This window comes from Nothobranchius furzeri, chromosome 5 (assembly GCF_043380555.1).
Source record: "Nothobranchius furzeri strain GRZ-AD chromosome 5, NfurGRZ-RIMD1, whole genome shotgun sequence".
Lineage (NCBI taxonomy): Eukaryota > Metazoa > Chordata > Actinopteri > Cyprinodontiformes > Nothobranchiidae > Nothobranchius > Nothobranchius furzeri.
Genome location: NC_091745.1, coordinates 57,067,108 through 57,087,665, shown reverse-complemented (window position 1 = coordinate 57,087,665; position 20,558 = coordinate 57,067,108). Strand labels below are relative to the sequence as shown.

General features: G+C 41.9%; 1 protein-coding gene across 1 annotated transcript; it reads right to left on the bottom strand.

Annotated features, from left to right (window-relative positions):
- Positions 1–223: 223 nt before the first annotated feature.
- On the bottom strand, positions 224–18,381 carry scxa (scleraxis bHLH transcription factor a). The gene is made up of 3 exons (XM_015949490.3): positions 17,538–18,381; positions 17,233–17,449; positions 224–818 (listed from the first exon to the last, which is right to left on the bottom strand). The coding sequence occupies exons 1-3, from the start codon at positions 17,921–17,923 to the stop codon at positions 780–782; spliced, it is 642 nt and encodes a 213-aa protein (XP_015804976.1). The 5' UTR covers positions 17,924–18,381; the 3' UTR covers positions 224–779.
- Positions 18,382–20,558: the final 2,177 nt, after the last annotated feature.

Genomic DNA, 20,558 nt, shown 5'->3' with positions numbered 1-20,558 from the left:
CCCCACCACCCCCTTTCCTCCCTGACTGTCCCTCGTCCATCCTACCCTCACTGTCTCCTTCGTGCCTCTAAAAGAATCACTAAACCACAAACTGCTTTCAGAAAATCTTTGCATAACATCATAAAATCAAAATGGAAACTTTAAAGGTTTTTATTGGTTGGAACTTGCAATTACTGCTGCAATATTTGAAAATATAATGTGCTCAGGAAATATGATTTACTCCCAGATTTACAAACACTTTATTGGTCAACTTGAGTAATTTTCCACATTCACAAATGAAGAAACGACCGCGAACACCAGAGTTCAGGCATCTCTGTTGTAACGCCACCGTCAACAGCTGATGTTTGTACCTTAAACCATAATCAAACACGTCATATGCCAGTTAAATAAGATAGTTTCATTATATAATGTTATGTTACATAAATATACATTTATATATCAGTTTACACTTTAATAACACAGCTTTGGACCATGTTGTGGGGTTTTGCCTTCATGTGCCATTTAGTTTAAAAACTCAGCAAAGGATCACTCAATGCAAAAAAGAAAGTCTAAAGGCTTTTATGGTTTTTATTGGTGAGTGAACGTTTTTCAAATGTATGGTTCATGTTGTCTTTACTGTAAGAAAGTGTTTCCTAAAAAAGTAATAAAAAAGATTAGAAATGTTCCTTCAAAATTCCTGGAAGTGCTATAAAAACCCTTGAAACGTCTTTAAAATGCATCACAAGTCCGGTTGATCTTCAGGCTGCAGCATTTAATCAGAGTGGTTTGTTTCCTCGTTGTTAGCTCCGGATGCTTGTCTTCCTGTCTCTGTCTTTGTTCTGTAGGAGAAACACAACAGCCACATTAAACCAAACAAGGAGGTTAGAAATAAAACAAGATCATCATGAAACAAAAAGAGGGAGTGTGACTCAGGCCGAGGTCTGAAGGCAACCTGACTAAGAAGTTCAACACGGGAAAACAATTGTTTTCCAATTATTGTGGGGTTAAATGGTTTAAAAAACACGAGGCACATGTTTGATTGATCAAAACAGAAATATGTTTGCATGACAAAAATTGTATTTGTTTTTATTTGATAATGATTTATTCTTGCAGATCTAACAGTTAAACATTAATTACACACGTATTTCTGTCCAAACTAAAACTTGTGTTTGTTTAGTGTCACACAGTTAGGTCAACATTAGCAACTGTTTGTCCTCAGTGTAGATGAATTAGCTGAATTTATGTTTGAATGACAACAGTGGATTTTTTGTTTTCATTCAACAGCTTCATTCTCCTGTCTGCTCTGTGAAGTGTCTTTAAACCCGCAGGTAAAAAGAAAAACATTCACCATGGGAAATGAGTCCAACTGACTTAAAATAAATATAATTAGTTAAATGCATATTTTCAGCTTAAAAAAAAACAAAAGGACACCAGGTTCTGCCTGTACAACTTGAGATATTTAAAACTGATTTTTCTTCATAATGAAAACAATAACACTGAAATACCCAACTGTACCACTAGGTGAGGACAGGGCAGTGCTTAAACTAATAACATAATAAAATACAGAAGAAGAACATTCTTAGTTACGTTTCACGTAGGATCAAAGTTTAACAGCAACAGAAAGAAGAAGTGAGTCAGAAGGAAATGTTTTTTAGTGCTTGAAGCAACAACAGGATATGTGCAATAAATGAATAAATAAATGAAATGGGTTGATAAAAACCCTGATAAAAACCTTCCATTAGTTTTTTTTTTCATTATAGGCTTGGGGTGAGTTAAGTGCCCACCCCTTAATCAGAAGGTTGCAGGTTCGAGTCCCGCTCAGTCTGACGTTGTCGCTGTGTCCTTGGGCAAGACACTTAACCCACCATGCCTGCTGGTGGTGGTCAGAGGGACTGGTGGCGCCTGTGTATGTCAGTGTGCCCCAGTGCAGCTGTGGCAACAGTGTAGCTCATCACCACCAGCATGTGAATGGGTGAATGACTGATTGTGTTGTGAAGTGCCTTGGGGGGTTTCAGAACTCTAGAAGGCACTATATCAAATACAGGCCATTGATCATTTACCATTTAAGTAGCTTAATATCAAAGCCATTGCTCCCAACAATCAAAAACACTGACTCAGGCATGCTCCATGAACAACCCCTCGCCTCTCGAACCTAAACAGAGAGCACATGGGCTAAACATGTCGCAGGTGGAGGAAATTGTCCCGAAAAATGGTTACAGTAGTTCACCAGCATGGCTTGCTCCAGAAAAGGCTTCAGCCTCAGCCTCATGTTAAAAGTGTTACAGCCTAAAAGATGGAGGGTAGCAACCATGGATTTCTGGCTAAAAGCTTTGGGTTTCCAGTGTGTTCAGATGCACACTTCTTAACCCTGTCCATCCATCCATCCATCCATCCATCCATCCATCCATCCATCCATCCATCCATCATCTATTGAACGACTGATCAATCGATTGGCTACTGTCCGTCTAGTTTTCTAGGTTAAGTTTTATGTATCTATCTATCGATTGTGGGCAGAATCTGTGGTTGTCTTTCAAACTGTCTCCACGTGCTATTGGACAACAAACAATGTGACAAACTCACCACCACAAATGTGAGTCAGTAGGGCAGTCAGACATACACTGTCGATTATTGTACTAAATAAAGGACTTAGGTACCTCTATCTGCTCTCGACTAAAAGAAAAACCCAAGTGTAAATATTCCAGAGTTTATGCCAACGCCGTTTCAAACAAGCCACTGTCATTTTATTTGTTTCGCTTTGTCGCATCATCCTGCCCACCAAACCGATTGAGCACTGTGATTGTCAAAGCACCAGGCTGGTCGGGCCTGCTGAGGTTCCAATGGGGCAGGGCTACACTTTTAGCTTTGGCTACTGTCTGTCTAGATTTCTAGGCTAATTTTTATCTTCAGCATTTCAAGAGCAGAGCCTCTCTAGATACAAATCACAAGGTGCTTTACCAGCACTTAAAAAAAAAGATTTTAAGATAATAAAAATTAGGGGAAGAAAGGAAAACAAATAGCAAGAAATGTTTTGGTGCTATAATGTCATTTCCTTTTATGTTAGTATGTATTACTATATGTGTCAATAATGTAAAGAAAATTGTGGAGTGAACTGAAATCGCAATGTCTTCTAGAAAAATTATCACAATTCAATATTTTCTTGAATTGTTCAGCCCTTGTAAAAAACAGTTGTTTAAATAAAGTTTTGATTTTTAGTTCAGTTTTTATGTGTTCTTTATTGCGAATAGTTTGTTAAGGAATAACAAAAAATGGCCAGGGATACCTTGGAACATATTTCCTAAATTTTCAATTATTATCATTATCAATTAATAATTGGATGGAAAATAATGTTGATGCTTTGATTTTAGGTGAGCTCAGCTGGAAACAATGTAGATTTTATTTTGAAGGGTTCTTTCAAATGCATTCTGCTTTTGTTTGTAGAGATGATCCCTGGTAAAGTCAGGCATACAGTAGCATCGGCTGTGGTTGCAGAGACCAACAAGCTTGATTTTAATTGAATTACAGACAGAAGGATGACATCATGTGCAGATTTATTACAGCAGAATAAGGCGATGTGCTGCTCGTTTATCTGTGGTATCAGAGAGGAGAAGTCTTGATTTCCTGGCTGGTAAAGAGCTTTTCTCTATCTGGCCAGGAAAATAACGTCACATTTTCCTTCCTCACCTAACCTCTTGTCTGCTGAGTAAGCCCATAAATCACAGAATTCCTGCTCAAGGAAATGAGGAATTTAATGAACTAATTTAGATGAATATACAACACACTTTATCTTTGCCTTGTAGAAATCTTTTGTATGTAGTTTGATTTCTTTTTGTTGACAGATGCATCTAAAGAAACATGATGTTTAAATTTCTCTTCCCTTATTCTTATCAACCCAACACCTGTTACACATTTGCTCTCGGACTCGGGACGCAGTGTAGGTGTTTGGAAAAAATGTGTTTGGCCGACATGAACAAAGGAGGGTAGGAGTTTGGATGGGTATCACGTAGTAATGAAAGCATGAATCACAGGTCCTGACATCGGTCTTCCCACTAAAGGTGTAAGTGAGGAGACAGAAACTGTTGTTGTGAATTTTCCTGACAGAACAGAGGGGCAGGTTTTAAGATGGGACTGGACTGTTGTATCAATACTGCCTTTATAGACAAAAAATGGTTTTTACTGGCTATTTTTCATATATCATCAGTCACTCGTGAGAAAAGATCTCCTAACCTTATTCCTCGCATTAGCCGATAGAAGATAGATGGGGAAACATTCAGATTAGAAAAGCCGGTCCATTACACGCCACATTGAAAATGGACTCACCCATTTAGGCTCACGAAGGCTGTTGTTGGTTTAGCATTCAGCCAAGAGCAGAGCGCGTCTTGGCTAGTAGAAGCTAACCATTAGCATGAGCAACTATACATCATGGCAGAATTCCTCCAGACAGTTATTTGTGGAGATCAAACATCAACGTTGCAGAGCAAACTGAATCAGTGGTAGAGTTACTGTTAGCCAATCACAGGTGAGATGTCAGAACATGAGAAAATATGACTCTAAACCCCGCTGTCTTCTGCTCATCTCTGCTCTGAGTCACTTTTCAGTTCCTGAAACAGGAGCACCAGAGCTTTTCCCCCCACAGAGATCGACTCACAATTTATTTATCTCTACTAGAGACCTCTGCAGATGTATTGAAAACACAAGTGAAGTTGGTCTTTAAAAATCACACGTTCCTACACGTAAATGCAATTTCACTCATCCACAGTACAGAAATTATGGACTTTTTCACTCATGTGTTCATAATTTCCTTCCTTGTATCACGTCAAACCTCTCAGTGTTTAGTGTGCATGTGGAATGTGTCTGTTAGTTGTGAAACTGTGTGTGTATTTGAACAAATATAAACATGTAAAAATGCTTATTAGCCAGCCGTTAAACCAATATTAAGGCCTAATATAGATAAATTAATTCAGAACTAATTCCCATTCCTACAAATTCAATATGCATTTAGAAATCTGTTGTCTGGTTACAGATTTCATCTCCAAACCCATCTAGCCCGATTCCCCTTGTTCCTACTCAGGGATGTGCACGGGAACCTAAAAGGGGTTTTGGGATTGAGCCAAAACTCCTTATTTTGTGTTGTGAGAACACGTCTAACTCAGCCGGGAAACCTTGGCCCGACCTAGCTCTGCTGTTACGGTACTTGCTCCTAACACAAATGATCTACCCAACAGCTGGAAGACACAAGTGCAGCCGGGCTCTCCGTGTTTGTTGGACCACGTTGTGGAAAATAACGGCTATTTATCAGCGCAAGGAAAAGTAGTTGAAGTCAGAGAAAGAGGATACATGACACATTTGACCTGAGCCTTGTGTGTAGGAATTGGATGATTTACCAAATTACGTGAAATTGTGGGGGTCATTAGGATCATCAGTGAGAGGGCTCTGTGACGGTTCAGATGCAGCTGCAGCTGAAGAGAGTTTAACAGCTCAGCCATAACAAGGCGGGGAAAGGGGGGGTCAGCCGAGGGCTGCTTGGCAGTCTAAACAACGTCCTGGAGTCTGACGGGTCACGGTCAGACGACACCTCTTCTCTCCCCCACGGACGCACCTCGAACTTCCCCAGAGGGTGATTTGTCCAACACCAACACGATTATCTGATGATGTTTGTTTTAGATCCGATGTGAAGATATCACCGAGCTGAAACAACATTATTGCTTCATTAAAGAGAGAGCAGCTCCTCTCCCTCTTCTTGATGTGGGGACAGAAGACATTTTCTCCACAGCATCTTATCAGATCACAAGTTTAGACGGTTGAATCTCGTTTTCCAAAACTCAGTCCAGCCGATTCTTTACCTAGAACTGTAGTTTCCATGAGCTCTCTCTCTCTCTCTCTCTCTCTCTCTCTCTCTCTCTCTCTCTCTCTCTCTCTCTCTCTCTCTCTCTCTCTCTCTCTCTCTCTCTTTCCGCATTTCTTAAGCTCAGCCTGTCAAATAAAAACATCTAATTTAGTCTCTGGCTGCATAAAGACAGGACTGACTAGTTGGAAAAAATAATTCCACTCGGGCACCGGCCTCCGTTCGTATAAGGAGATTGGTATTTAACCATGAAATAAAAACTGGTCATATGCTTTTGGATTATTCAGTGAAAATATTTAAGCCTGTGTCAGAGCCTCCGGCGGCTTATATAAGCTGTAATTACCCTCATAAATGGCCATCAATTAAAAAAATAACACATTAGGCTTTTAAAATGGGCTACCTAACAAACTAAATAGCCCCAGTCTGCTACTGTGAGGGTGGTCTCCCCCCCCCCCCCCCCCCCCCGCGCCCATGACCTCTGAAGAACACCCGCTTCACCTTTATCAGGTGACTTTTGGACATGCCTTTAATTACCCGCACATCTTAGTGCTCTGATGAGCAGAACTTCACTTTTGTGCATCCCACATGACTACATTCAGCCACATTATGCAGCAATGATCACTTTATCATCCAGCGTCCTCCCTGAAACGATGAACACATCATTAGCTTCAGCAGAAACAGCACTCTGGAACCCACCGCCTGGCGCTCCCCTGTTAGTCGTAGCCCTGTCCCTCTCCCAGCTGGTTCTGAGACTGCGTTTGTGTTTTGATTCGCCCTGTGTGCAGCCCCGTCCCCCGTCCCCAAAGACCGAAGGACAACAGAATGATAGTTTTGCTAATAGATTTTGTTATCTGACTCGACTTCTTCTGTTGGTGTTGAATTAGGCTTTAACTGCTTCCATCTGTTCTGACAATGTACCGACAGGTCCAGCCTCATGCACACACACACATGCACACACGCACGCACTCTCACACTCACACTGAGCATAGAGGAGCGTATTTTTAAAACCTGGCTGCTAATTGTGGTGCACCCAATTGGCAAACACACGGTTAACCGTCTCAACCGGAGCTTTATCAGTAAAAACCAGCAGCTTCAGCTGTGAGTTTGAAATGTCAGCTTCATGCACAAAGGTGACGTAATGCTTTTTCCAGTGAAAACAGACTAATATCCAAATAACGGTGAAAACCACAGTCATTAGTTTGCCTCTGCACATGCCCTACCCGTGCATTTAGGCTGTCTTTAGGTGCACGCTTCATTTGGCCTCCATAAAGGAGCAAAGTGTGGTTTCAGCTCTAAAACTAACTGTCCGAACTGGAGGATAAATAGCTAAGTTGATGATTCTGCTGACTTGTTGGCTCTCTCTTTCTCTCTCTCTGCACACCATCAGTTTAGAAAGTGTTGAGAGCACAGAGTCCAGCACTCCCCAACTAAGTCATAATTTACATGCTTTATGTGCTGTCTAGACCAGAAAGAGAATGAGAAAGCAGAAAGCGAAGCTTTTGATAAACATCTCTGAGTGTTGTGATGTGTGAGGAACTGTGTGCCCCCGTGTGTGTACATATATGCGTCATTTGTGGAGGTGTGAGTGTAAGCAGAGAGGGCGTTTCACAGAGAGTGGTTTCCAGGCTGCTTTAACATCAGCATCAAAGCCCAACACCAATGTGTTTCTAATAGCAGAGGCAGAATTAAACACTGGCTGTGCTGCTGCAGAGCAGGATAAATCATTTACAGAACAATTAGCTCATTTGTTGCTCTGCTCTGTTCTGCCAATGACTTCCAGACACAGACAGCCAGCCAGGGAGAGTGTGTCTGTGTTTGTAAGTGTACAAAAAGAGGGAAAATTCTCTCTGAATGTGTCACAGCCGTCTCATTCAGGAAGTCGTACGAGCCTCCAAAAGCCGTCTCTCTCTTTTTTGTACACAAATACAAACAGCTGGAGTGATGATCCAGATGTTTGTATCACAAGGTAATGAATGAATTGTAAATTACGTGTTTTAGATGACTCTAAAAATTTTGAAAGAGATTAGATCTGACCAGGTTATTGAGCAAACTTTGGTGCCTTAGGGCCACTGAGTAGACACAAAAGGTGAACTCTGCTGTGCCCCTGATTGGAGGAGGGTTTTTGAGACTCTTACTGTGAAAAAAATGAGGGAATTTAAGTCTAATTACATAATGTATGGCCTGTATTTATATAAACTTTCCACTATGACTTTATTCTTGTCATTTCCTCCTGGGTTTTGTTTGTTTTCTCAGTTGCCCCAAAACACCATTACATGCAATGGCTAATTAAAGAAGGTCACATTTATTTTAATGCTCTTGAAACAACTCAAAATCAAAATCCATCATCAGCATATACAAAACACTGTTTTATAAAACTTTACACATAACTATCAGGATGATTGCAGCAGAATTTTTGCCATCCCATATACAGGTGCTGGCCAGTAAATTAGAATATCATCAAAAGGTTGAAAATATTTCAGTAATTCCATTCAAAACGTGAAACTTGTACATTATATTCATGCAATGCACACAGACCAATGTATTTCCGATGTTTATTACGTTTAATTTTGATATTTATAGGTGACAACCAATGAAAACATCAAATCTGGTATCTCAGAAAATTAGAATATTCTAAAGGCCAATGAAAAAATGTTTGTTTCTCTAATGTTGGCCAACTGAAAAGAATGAACATGAAAAGAATGTGCATGTATAGCACTCAATACTTAGTCGGGGCTCCTTTTGCCTCAATAACTGCAGTAATGCGGCGTGGCATGGACTCGATCAGTCTGTGGCACTGCTCAGGTGTTATGAGAGCCCAGGTTGCTCTGATAGTCATCTTCAGCTCCTCTGCATTGTTGGGTCTAGCGTATTGCATCCTCCGCTTCACAATACCCCATAGATTTTCTATGGGGTTAAGGTCAGGCGAGTTTGCTGGCCAATCAAGGACAGGGATACCATGGTCCTTGAACCAGGTGCTGGTGGTTTTGGCACTGTGTGCAGGTGCCAAGTCCTGTTGAAAGGTGAAGTCTGCATCCCCATAAAGTTGGTCAGCAGCAGGAAGCATGAAGTGCTCTAAAACTTCCTGGTAGACGGCTGCATTGACCCTGGACCTCAGGAAACAGAGTGGGCCAACACCGGCAGATGACATGGCACCCCACACCATCACTGACGGTGGAAACTTTACACTGGACCTCATGCAACGTGGATTCTGTGCTTCTCCGCTCTTCCTCCAGACTCTGGGTCCTTGATTTCCAAAGGAAATGCAGAACTTGCTTTCATCAGAAAACATAACTTTGGACCACTCAGCATCAGTCCAGTCCTTTTTGTCCTTGGCCCAGGCGAGACGCTTCTTGCGCTGTTTCTTGTTCAAGAGTGGCTTGACACACGGAATGCGACACCTGAATCCCATGTCTTTCATGAGTCTCCTCGTGGTGGTTCTTGAAGCGCTGACTCCAGCTGCAGTCCACTCTTTGTGGATCTCCCCCACATTTTTGAATGGGTTTGTCGTCACAATTCTCTGCAGGGTGCGGTTATCCCTAGAGCTTGTACACTTTTTTCTACCACATTTTTTCCGTCCCTTCGCCTGTCTGTTAATGTGCTTGGACACAGAGCTCTGCGAACAGCCAGCTTCTTTAGCAATCACCTTTTGTGTCTTGCCCTCCTTGTGCAAGGTGTCAATGATTGTCTTTTGGACAGCTGTTAAGTCAGAAGTCTTCCCCATGATTGTGGTGCCTTCAAAACAAGACTGAGGGACCTTTTAAAGGCCTTTGCAGGTGTTTTGAGTAAATCAGCTGATTAGAGTGGCAGCAGGTGTCTTCTATATTCAGCCTTTTCAGAATATTCTAATTTTTTGAGATACCAAATTTGGAGTTTTCATTAGTTGTCACTTATGAATATGAAATTTAAATGTAATGAACATTGGAAATACATTGGTCTGTGTGCATTGCATGAATATAATGTACAAGTTTCACGTTTTGAATGGAATTACTGAAATATTTTCAACCTTTTGATGATATTCTAATTTACTGGCCAGCACCTGTATGTACTGTAAATATATAGTCTGACCACGACCCAGAGACAAAGCTCGGACATGGGGAAGATTCTACAATTGTCTTTCAAACTGTCTCCGCCCACTATTAGACAGCGCTAGGACCAATCACAGAAACAAACAATTAGACAGATTCATAGGTACAGAAATCAGTCAACTGGGCAGTCTACCATACACCATAGAAGAAGAAGATAAGAGACTGCAGTAGCGCTACTATCTGCTCATGTCAGTGATAGACCTACAGAGGCTAAAACGGAGTGTGGCTAGACTGACCTGTAATGAAACATCTTTTATTGCATCTACAGTTACATTATTAGCCAGCAGAAGCTGAAGAAACAGACCACGGTCTAAAGAATAAGAAAATAGTTTTGAAAAGCCTGATGAGCTAACAGCTAGACAGAGTGAGCAAAGATCAAAGACAGCAGCAACATTAAAGCTTTGTATGTAACATTTTAAGCTATTGCTTTCAAGCTGGTTTCAGTGGTTCTTCAGCCAGAAACTTGAACAGCTTCACATGGGCCAGAACCCTGCACCCCCCCCCCCTCCCCGCTGACCAGGAACTTCTGGATGGGGTTTAGATCTGCACTAGTAGGAATGTCTCTACCTGCTTTAAGGCTACAGCAGTTTACTGTGCCGATAGCTAATATAAAGGCTAGCAGTTATTTGTTGTTTGCCGACTGATAATAAAAAGCACAAGATGAAAATGATGGAGCCTGGAACTAAAAGTGAAAGAGTAATTACTTTGGAGGCAAGGTAAAGATCTACAAGTCAGAGAAAGCTGAAGGAGGCTGATGGACTGATGATGACCTAGCTTTGTTGCTTCTGGACTTGTAAGTAATATTTATTTGTCCAGTGTGACTCTTTTGACTTTGTGGCTTATTTAGTAAAAGTTGTCTCATGTTAGCATTAGTTCATTGTTAGCACAAGCTGCAACAGGCTGCTGAAGCAGGTGTCTACAACAGTTGTATTTCTGCTTTCAGCCAGTAGGAGGGAGAGCGGGGCACTTGTTTTTCTTTAAAACTGCTTCAATTTCAAATGACTTCTGGCATTTTATGCAAATGCTACTTAATAAACAGCCTGGTTCTCCACAGAAGTGTTATAATATTGCAACTAACCAGCTCAACAAACTCATCTAAAAGTGAACGCTGTTCAAACAGCTATCTACAACAAGCAGTAAATGACCTGTTTTATTGTTTTTTCCACTGAACATCACATTTAAAGAGATTAATTATTCCTTTTAAAGCAGCCAAACACACAGATCTGAGCCACATTTATTTCCATCCACCCACAAATACCATTACCTATTAAAGGTGTCACAGCCAACACACAAACTAGGACAGCTCGTGATAATAAACAGAATAAATCATGTTGTGTCTGCTGTGACACCAACTTTAGTAAATTCCAAATAAATAAACCAGGATAAAAGTGGGCCGTGTCCTAAAACTCCTGTTAAATGAACCATTTCAAAAGGAACAATGGTCTGTTTACAACAACCACACCATGAGTGTCACTGTTAGGTTACTTTTGCCTGAGGTTTTATTTTGTTTCCAAACACGAGGCCTCTCTTTAATTCTGTCAAATGAGCTTTTTAACAGTCAGATGTTAGGAAAACTGTATTTTCTTGTCAAACGCTGATTAAAAGGAAAATGTTTGGCCTAAATGATGTCACTGGCAGATAAACTACCCGACAGGACTGAACTGACTCCCCCACCATTCTTCAAGCCAAGAGAAATAAGCTACATTTGTGGAAAAGGTAGTAAAAATGTACAGAAGACTGTGAAGTAGACAGATTAGCACATTTAAAAGTGTTACGTACCTAAACACCAACATAACTATAACCCCCCCTCCCCATCCCCCACCCCCATTGGTCCTGCCTAAAGAAGGGTCGGAGGTGTTCATCCGGACCCAGATCTCCCAAGATGATCATCTGATGACATCTGTGGGAAGGAAGTCTGATCCACAGGGACTATCAAGAGAAATCTGCAGGACCCAAAGGGTTATTTTTTCTTTTGCATCCACATGATTGGTGTTTATGTCCCAAATGGTCAGCCTGGTTTGTTAGACTTACAGCAGTAGTCCTGATCTTGGTAGGACCACTAGCTTGATGTGAGGATAATAACACTCTGCTGTTAAACAGCAGTGGTTGTGAGAGGTCCAGACACCTGAGAGTTGCACCGACAGCAGAGGGAGACAGATCCTGCACAGGAAGTGTGCATCAATCAGTCAGACAGCGTAGGGATTTAAACAGCGCTCAGCTCACCTCGGTGTTCCACCCGCACATCTCCTTTACAGATGGAGCCATCAGGGGTGGCACCATCTTGTATTTGTTTTTTTTTAACTTAAGTGAAAGAAACCCTGGCAGCAGTTGGTATTTGTTTTTTTTATCTTTTAGTGTAAATTGATAATTAAGGAGTGTATTAATCCAAATTTAAGATTCGTGACTCCAAATATCACTGATGGAACTATGCAAACATATCTAACAAGGCAAATAAATAAAAACAACAACTTATAGTTAAATTGTAAAATATCTGCAGCTTTGCAGAGCAACTCATTATCTGAAGAAATATTTCTTACATATGTGAAGCTCCTGTGTTCTTTTAGAATTTGCCACAATTCCCAAATGTGCATTGCTTTTAGTTAAACCTTTTTTCTATTTAGACCTATTTTGTCTAAATGTGTAATTTGTTTAAATTGAGTTTGAAAGAAAAATACTTTCTTCAATTTGTTTTGTTTTCAACTAATTATTATGACTGGTTAAACTGTTCTTAAAATGTAGTTTTTATTTGATTTTAACAAAATGTGTTTTCATTTCCTGGGTTTGTTTAACTGAGCCTCAGAAACATAAAAAAAAGAAAATCTAGACTCGTGACACCAACCTAGTTAGGTTTAGTGGTTCCACTAAACTAAGCTGTTTAACAGCAACACCCTGAACCTGCAAACAAACAAATCATGTTGAATGAATGAACTACCCTAAACAGGTTGAAGTAAATAAATGAAGTCAGTTCCAACAGCATCTGTTACACAGTTTAAGTCACACCATTAGATTACACAAACTTAACTATGTTACATTTAACAAACAGATTCTCTGAACTTGAATTATCCTCCTGGCAGTTGATTACTCGAGCTTATGTGGAATCAGCTGACACAACCTGGTTAAGTGGATTCAACACTTTATTTTTTACAGTGCGCTACTAATGCACACTTTTTTTTAATTCTTAGCTTTAGATTGAAAGTTTTTACTTTAGGGACCGCAGCTCCAATCATTGATTAAAAAGATCAACCAGCCTGTAATCCAGAACATCATTCGTCTTACGAACTTTTTTATTTCTTTCAAGAATAAATCTGAAAATCAGCTCAAATGCTGCGATGGACTGGCTATCGGTCCAGGGTATACCCTGCCTGTTTGCCAGAAGATTCCTAGAGATAGGCTCCAGCCCCCGCGAACCTGTTTGGATAAGCAGGTAAAGAAAATGGATGGATGGATGGATCAGCTTAAATGAAAGTAGAAGTATCTTTTGCCCTTTTTACTTATCGTTACGTACACTCATAAAATGTTATATTATTCTAATATAAGAAAATGCATCATATTTGATGTATATTTCCTGGTTTCTAAGTGCTTAACAGGAAATTCCTCAGAAACCTGCTGCTTAAATCTCAAGTCTTCTGCCCGGCAGGTGGTGTGGGTTTAATTTCTCTCTTTCGTTTAGTTCTAAAATTGCACTATTTTTTTATTGTACATATAATTACATTGTTATATTTATATTTCAAGAAATAGTTTAAAATGTTTACATTTTCTATATTCCATCTGTCAGGTTGTAAAGGACAAATTCTCCAGCTGCTGCTTCACTAAATAAATCAGGATATTTTAGATGATATAACAAACTGTACAGCTAAAAAAACTCAGCTGGAAAATACACTGTATAATCTGGTAACTTTTATTAATATTTACAGGTTACAATCAAGGTTTAAATACTACATTTTTGTCAAAATGCTATTATAAAATAGACAAAAGAAGGTGTAAAATTAAGACAATAAACGATACGTTCCTGACTCACACAAAGTTTATTTTAAAGTCTGAAACTGCTGGAAAAAGTTTGGTGGATAATTAAGTCACATTAGTATTCACATCACCGCAGGTCTGAATATGTAAGAGGCAACAGTTAGCAGTAGTCGTTAGTTACTCCACTGTTTATTTTGAAACTGTTATACTACAATCGCTCATAATAAGAGGAAAGGACTTTTTACTTTTCTCACTTCCAGCCTCTCCCGTGTTGGAAACAGGAGGAACTGATGTGAGCAGAGCTGACAGCGATGATCGGCCTTAATAACTAGAAAAACACAGAAAGAACTCAGTTCTACTCTCTTTTTACCTCCTGCTGTAATTATCAGCACCAGACCTTCCTGCTATAGCACGCTTCAGCATGTTCTCTCAGAAAATACACACCAATTCATTCAGCCGAGGGTTTTATTGTCAGCTGCCTATTTTTTAAGATTAAAATTACCAGGAACTTATTTTTCTGCCCAATCCCACATCATAAGCTGTCTAAGTCATTCTAATTCGTTTAAAAACATTGATGCATTTTATTGTTTAGTTCCATTTTCTGATCTGATCTCCTGGATACTATTGACAGGAGAAATTCCATTTATAATGGGATATTTTTTCATCACTTAGTAAAATGGTGAATGAGTCCAGGAAGCCCCCCCCCCCCCCCCCCAACACACTCTACCACAATCAGTCATTCACCCATTTGCACCTTGGTGGTGAAGAACTACATTGTAGCCACAGCTGCCCTGGGGCACTATCAGTCCCTCCGAACCCCACCAGCTTACAAGGTGGGTTAAGTGTCTTGCACAAGGACACAACAGCAGCAACAAACTGAACGGGGCTCGAACCTGCAACCTTCTGATTAGGGGGCGATTACTTAACTCCTGTGCAATCGTCGCCCATTATTAAATGGTTTTCATGTTTACAGGAACATTTTTTCTCATGTTTTCTGCTTCAGAATCCAAATGAAACGATAATAACGAGACATTGGGTGTTTCTCAATGCCAAGGAACATCGCCTTGATGTCTTGGCCCCGCCTCGGTTGCCGAGGAGATACGCCATCAGAAACTACCAAGGCATGTTCCAATGTTCATGTTCTACCGAGGCGTCTGTTCTTGTTTGTTAGCCGTTTAGTTAGCTGAGCAAGGATACACGGGAGGTGTCTTGCAGCCTAGTCTTGGTCAAAAATTTCCCAGAATACACTGCAGTATTTTTAAAAGGATGGCAAATCAGAAGCCGGCAGATACTTCGGGGGCAAATTTCAAGTTTAAATGTAAGACAACTAATTGTAGCTATTGGGCCAATATCTGAATTGTTTTTTAGATCAAAAGAAGTTGGTTAGTTGACTAGTAATTGCAGCTTCGGTGGCTAGCAGGTAACTCACTTACGTATTTAATTAAACCAATATATACACAATTTAAAAAGTAAAAGCCTTGCTATATATTTATATTGAAACTTACACATATAAAATATAGCGTTATCTTCCGTGTCATGCAACATTACGCAAGTCTGTTCCATTTAACCGTTTCCTTTGACCAAGAAAGGACAATGTCCCCGTAAGCAAGGTGCCTGGCCTTGCAAGATATAGCCTTGCGAGGCCAGGTGCCTTGACATTGAGAAACACCCTTCAACTTTAATGTGTCTCACTTCTTCAGTGAAGTTTGGCTCACATGAGAGAGCCGTTAGAATTTTACGTCATCGCAGTGTAACTCCGTAATACCGCAGAATTTTTGTCGAGGTGTCTGCGACCGACAGTGGCGTCTCCAGAAAGGTTTCATATGGAAAAAGATGGAGAAATTTTATGGGTGGCACACCAAATGGACCCTTGTGGTAACTCTCTCCTTTATTCATTAAATACAAATATGCGTCCAACACACATCAAATTTTACAAACACAAACATTTTAGAATAAGGTCAGTGGGGTGGCCAGCAATTTTCTAGGGGTGGCCATGGCCACTCGTGGCCCCCCCTTTGGGGCACAATTGGCTGACGTGGAAAAAACGTCCCAGAGTTGTTTTCCAGGCGGTGTGCGTCTACAGGTCGGCCATGCATGCTGAGCTGACAGCAGTAGATAGTGTTACACATTTCTTACTGGCAGCTCTGACCTGCACCAGACTGATCAATATGCAAGAAGGCAGGTGGGGGGAGGGGGAGGGGAGAATAAGTGGGAAGGAGGATAAAAAACAAGGGAGGATAGACGGAAGCAAAAAGAACTGGATGCTGAGATGTGAGAATGAGTCCAGTTATCTCCCAGATGACCCCGGGGATGTCTATGCTTTCAGTGGTTCAGAGGTGTGTGTGTGTGTGTGGGGGGGGGGGGGGGGGGGGGCACTAAGGGGTGGGGGCCTGGGGGTCTCTGGGTTTAGACACGGAGGAGGGTATTAGCTTTCACACACTGCTGGGGTAACGGGGGAGTCTGCCAGATGTCAGCTCCTCACCCATAAATCCTGCTAAATGGGCAGCAGCCGAGGAAGACGGCTGAGCTGAGCGGGACGTCAACTCTGCCGTTCTCTGTGGTGTTTGTCAAAATCTGAGCTGAGCTCGTAAATATTTGATTTCACTCGCATGACGGCAATTTTTCATTCGCTCATTTCTCATCACAATGGTGGCTCGCTCATGTGTGTTCTTGATTATGACAATTTCCTGTGAGGAATCAATCAAAAAAGGAGCAGAAATATGGCCGTTCACCTTTGGTTCTGTCAGATAAAGTGTTGAGCCGCTGTGCAGAAGGGAAGAAAACACGTAGGAAGAAAAAAGAAAAGCTCAATTACAAACCTTTTACCCAAAGTAACTTTTGCTGTCATCCTTTCATCATATTCTCTCCGTCTAATGGATTAAAGCAGCAGCAAGTTTCCAATGAAAACTCATCTTTGACATTTAACAGAAGTTCTCCGTGGATTTTACCTGCTTCTGACCAGAACTGTTCGTTTTAGAATTGAATCTTCTGCTTTCATGTATCTTTGATGTTAGCTGACCTACACTCAGCAGTTTCTCAGCTCCATTGACAGCAGAACGGTCAGGTATGTAGAGTGTGCTCTAAAACCCTTCTTAGGAACTGACTTGAACTTTCAGGCCAGCTGCTCGAACAAAACCAACCCCCAACAGGACAATAACACTCAGTCCTTAGGCCCAAAAAAGCTCTTTAAAAGCAGTTTCCCTTTTACAATCCCTCAAGGCCAGTCAGGTTTACAGCTAAAGTCACTGATCTCAGGTCAGCTTTTAACACCAAACTGATCCAAACCACCATACGTGGAACCTGGACCAACAGCTCTTTAGCAGCTCTTACTGATGTTTCTCAGGTTTGTAGTTTCCTGCTCACCATTTTCCGCTGGTTGCTGAGGCAGAAGGTACAGATGTGCTTGGGCTGAGCTGACTGGTCAGATCCCCGGGTGGGGGAGGAGCTGACGTGGAAGAACGGCGGTGAAGGAGCATGGCACGGCTGTCCGTCGTGAAGCCCTTCGCCCAGAAGCAAGACGTTCCCCAGGTGACTTATGTAGCTGCTGGCCAAGCGGAGCGTCTCGATCTTTGACAGTTTCCTGCAACAATCAGAGAGAAGGGATCATTTTAGCTTGAACTCTTCCCCACCTCAGTTTGCAGCCACCTGTCATGAGGATGTGTGCGTACCTGTCTGCGGGCTCGGTGGGGATGAGCGTACGCAGCGCCGTGAACGCTGTGTTGACAGAGTTGGTGCGATCTCTTTCCCGTGCGTTGGCAGCGGTTCTCTGGCGACCTTCTCCAGGAGGAGATGAGCCTGGGGGCACCAACCTACCCACCATGGTGTCTACACCCATTCCTCCACCCACACACATCTTCCTCTTTCTGTTCACTTTGATGTGGAAGGCTGATTGGGACGAGGACGACAGGCGGAAGGAGTTGGAGGAATTGGAGGTGCGTTCTTCAGAACCGGACCCTTCGCTTCCATTCTCATCGTCGTCTTCTGAGAGGAGGGCGATGTCGCTGTACAAGAAGCGGCCTGCAGGTGGTGCTGTGCGTAGCATAGCAAATGTCATTTTCAGTATGACAGCTACTGTTCGCACTTTAGGAGAAAACTGCTGAATTTGCAGATGTCCACTAAGGGTTTGTCAGGTTACAGTTTGGACTTGAATCTTCTTTGGTAGAACTGAAGAATCAGTTGATCTTTAAGTCGAAGTCAGATCAACCTGACTTCACATCAAGAGGTGGTTGCAGATTCCAGATCCTCTCAGATGATCTTTAAGCAAAAGTCTTTCACATCCACCAGCGCTGCGTACGGTTTAGTTACTCCTTTTGAAAATTAACTTGAACCTACTTATTAAAGTGAACTCACTTCTTTGAACTTGTAATTTTTTACTTTGGTCTCTACCTTCATCAGTTCCTCTCCAAGCCAAACTAGCAAAAGCCTCTGTTTGCCGGTGAATTCATGCTTTCTGTTGGTCTCCCAGTCGTCCTGCTCTTCGCTGCCGCTCTGCTCCACGTGTGCGTGTGATCTGACTGTTTGAGTCTGACTCTGCTCTTTTAGGTGGTGGGAGGGTTGGAGGACTGTCGCGCTCCTCCTCCTCTGAGCAGTGAGAGTCCCCCGGCTGGTGTCTAAATGCAGACCAGAGGGCCCAGAGGCCAGAGGCAAACCATCGGCTGCAGTTTGTTTTGGCTGCATGATGATGTGTTCCAGGGGAAATCCATGCTTAAATGGTGCTCACATCAGATCCAGGGTCATCTGCAACTCACAATCCAATCAACAAGGCAGGCAGATACAAAGCTGTCAGCTAGCAAAAGCTATAAAAACATGAAACAAACTTCCTCTATGAGCTGGTTTTCTGCAAAGATGCAGCCTGACTTTCCTAAAAGTCATTTGAATGTTGATTGTTGTTTGTAACTGAACATTTTTACCATTTAACTAGCAGAAATGACAACAAACTTTCATTTTTATAGCTACTTCCTCCTCAGGGATGAATTGTATACTTTGAGTAATAAAGTGAGCTTCCCCTGTCTGTTTCCTTTCCTTTCCCCTGCTGCTCCCTGTGTTTGGACGGAGCTGGGAGCTGGTGAAGCTGCGGGGCAGGTCAGACCGAGCCTGTGAAATACGACCGGAAATGGATTTATTCAGCCATGACCGATGCCTGGTGATCATCACAGGCTCTAATGCTAGAGGGCCTAAAGGGCCTCACGCAGTCGAAGGATTTAGGTACAATAGTGATGAAGAAAAGGTACACAGACTTTGAATCTGATGCTTTTCTCAGTCTTTCTTAAACAATCCGACTTCCTCTGGAAGACAAGAAAGCAAAAGAAGCACAAATAAAACACAGTTTGACAGTTTGAGATTTTGGTATCATGATTTCATTCATTTTCCTTTATTTGTAAAGCACCTTTATGCCGCCAGTCCAAGCAGCCCAACGTGCTGCAGACTAAAACAAATATAAAACAGCTGGACTAAAAACCCATTAAGATCTATTAAAACCAAAAACACATCCAAGCACCTTGTCGATTATAGAAGGAAGAGGGTTCCGGAGCCTTGGGATAAAACTGAGAAAGCACCCCTGGTCCTTCCTTTTAATCTGGGAAACACAAACACCTCAGCTGAGAGAAAGGACCTTGATGGCGTATACTTTAAAATCAGTGATGCAGGACAGCACTTCTGTGCTAGTGACTTGTAGCCTAGACAGGAGCCAAGACTTTAAAGCTGGATTACGTAGCTACAAGTATTTACTTCAAAAATCACTTCTGTCAGTGCACCCCACGGCAGCGGCTACACGGTATGCTGCTCAAAAAAATGAAGGAAACACTGAAACAGCTGTGACGTTCACGAACGAATAAAATCTTTTGAACGGGTTTTCAAAGTGAACCATGAGAGCCAAGTTCCTGTAGAGAGTCGTTCAAGGTAACAAGCCTCCCTGGAAGTCGGTAAAGCGCACCCGCTCAAACCCCACCTACCGGCGGACGTATAGAAGGAACGCTACCCAACACTATGCACCCACACGGACACTCAACCTCAATCAGGGATGTGGACCCCACCTGACAGCCACCAGGAGCGAGCAGGCAGATACCAAAACCTTCCAACCCGAGACTGGAGCTGCGAATGCGCAGTCAGACTGAGGCACCAGCTACCAGCAGGAAATGTGGTAGCAGCGTAGGCAAGGATGTTGTAGCGCTACAATATTTCCCAGGAGAGGGGAGGAGTCCAGGACCCCACCTGACACACAAACAAAAACACAGTCACACACTCCCACCCTCTGCGCACACATGCGCATTCAACCTCAAAACATATGGAACTAGGATTGGGACAATATTACCTTTAACTTGTTTTGTAACATGTAATTCTCATTTTGTAACACATAACTTCTGTTTTGTAACACGTAACTTCTGTTTTGTAACATGTAACTTTGGTACATAACATGAAACTTTTATTTTGTAACTTGCAGAAAAATAAGTCAGTGTGCACGTTTCAAATCACTACTTTCAAAACACAAATCTCAGTCTACAGTTACAAAACATTTTGTCCCAATTTTAGCTTGCTTCCAACAGAAATTGTCTTCGGCAGGAATCCAAGACTCATGATTGGCTGGTCAGACAAAGCCTGTCATTGATTCTTTGGGAAGGCCTCTGAGGGAGGGCAGCGCAGGCATCAACTGGCCTACACCAGCTGGTGCCAGCACACATAAATGTAGAAAA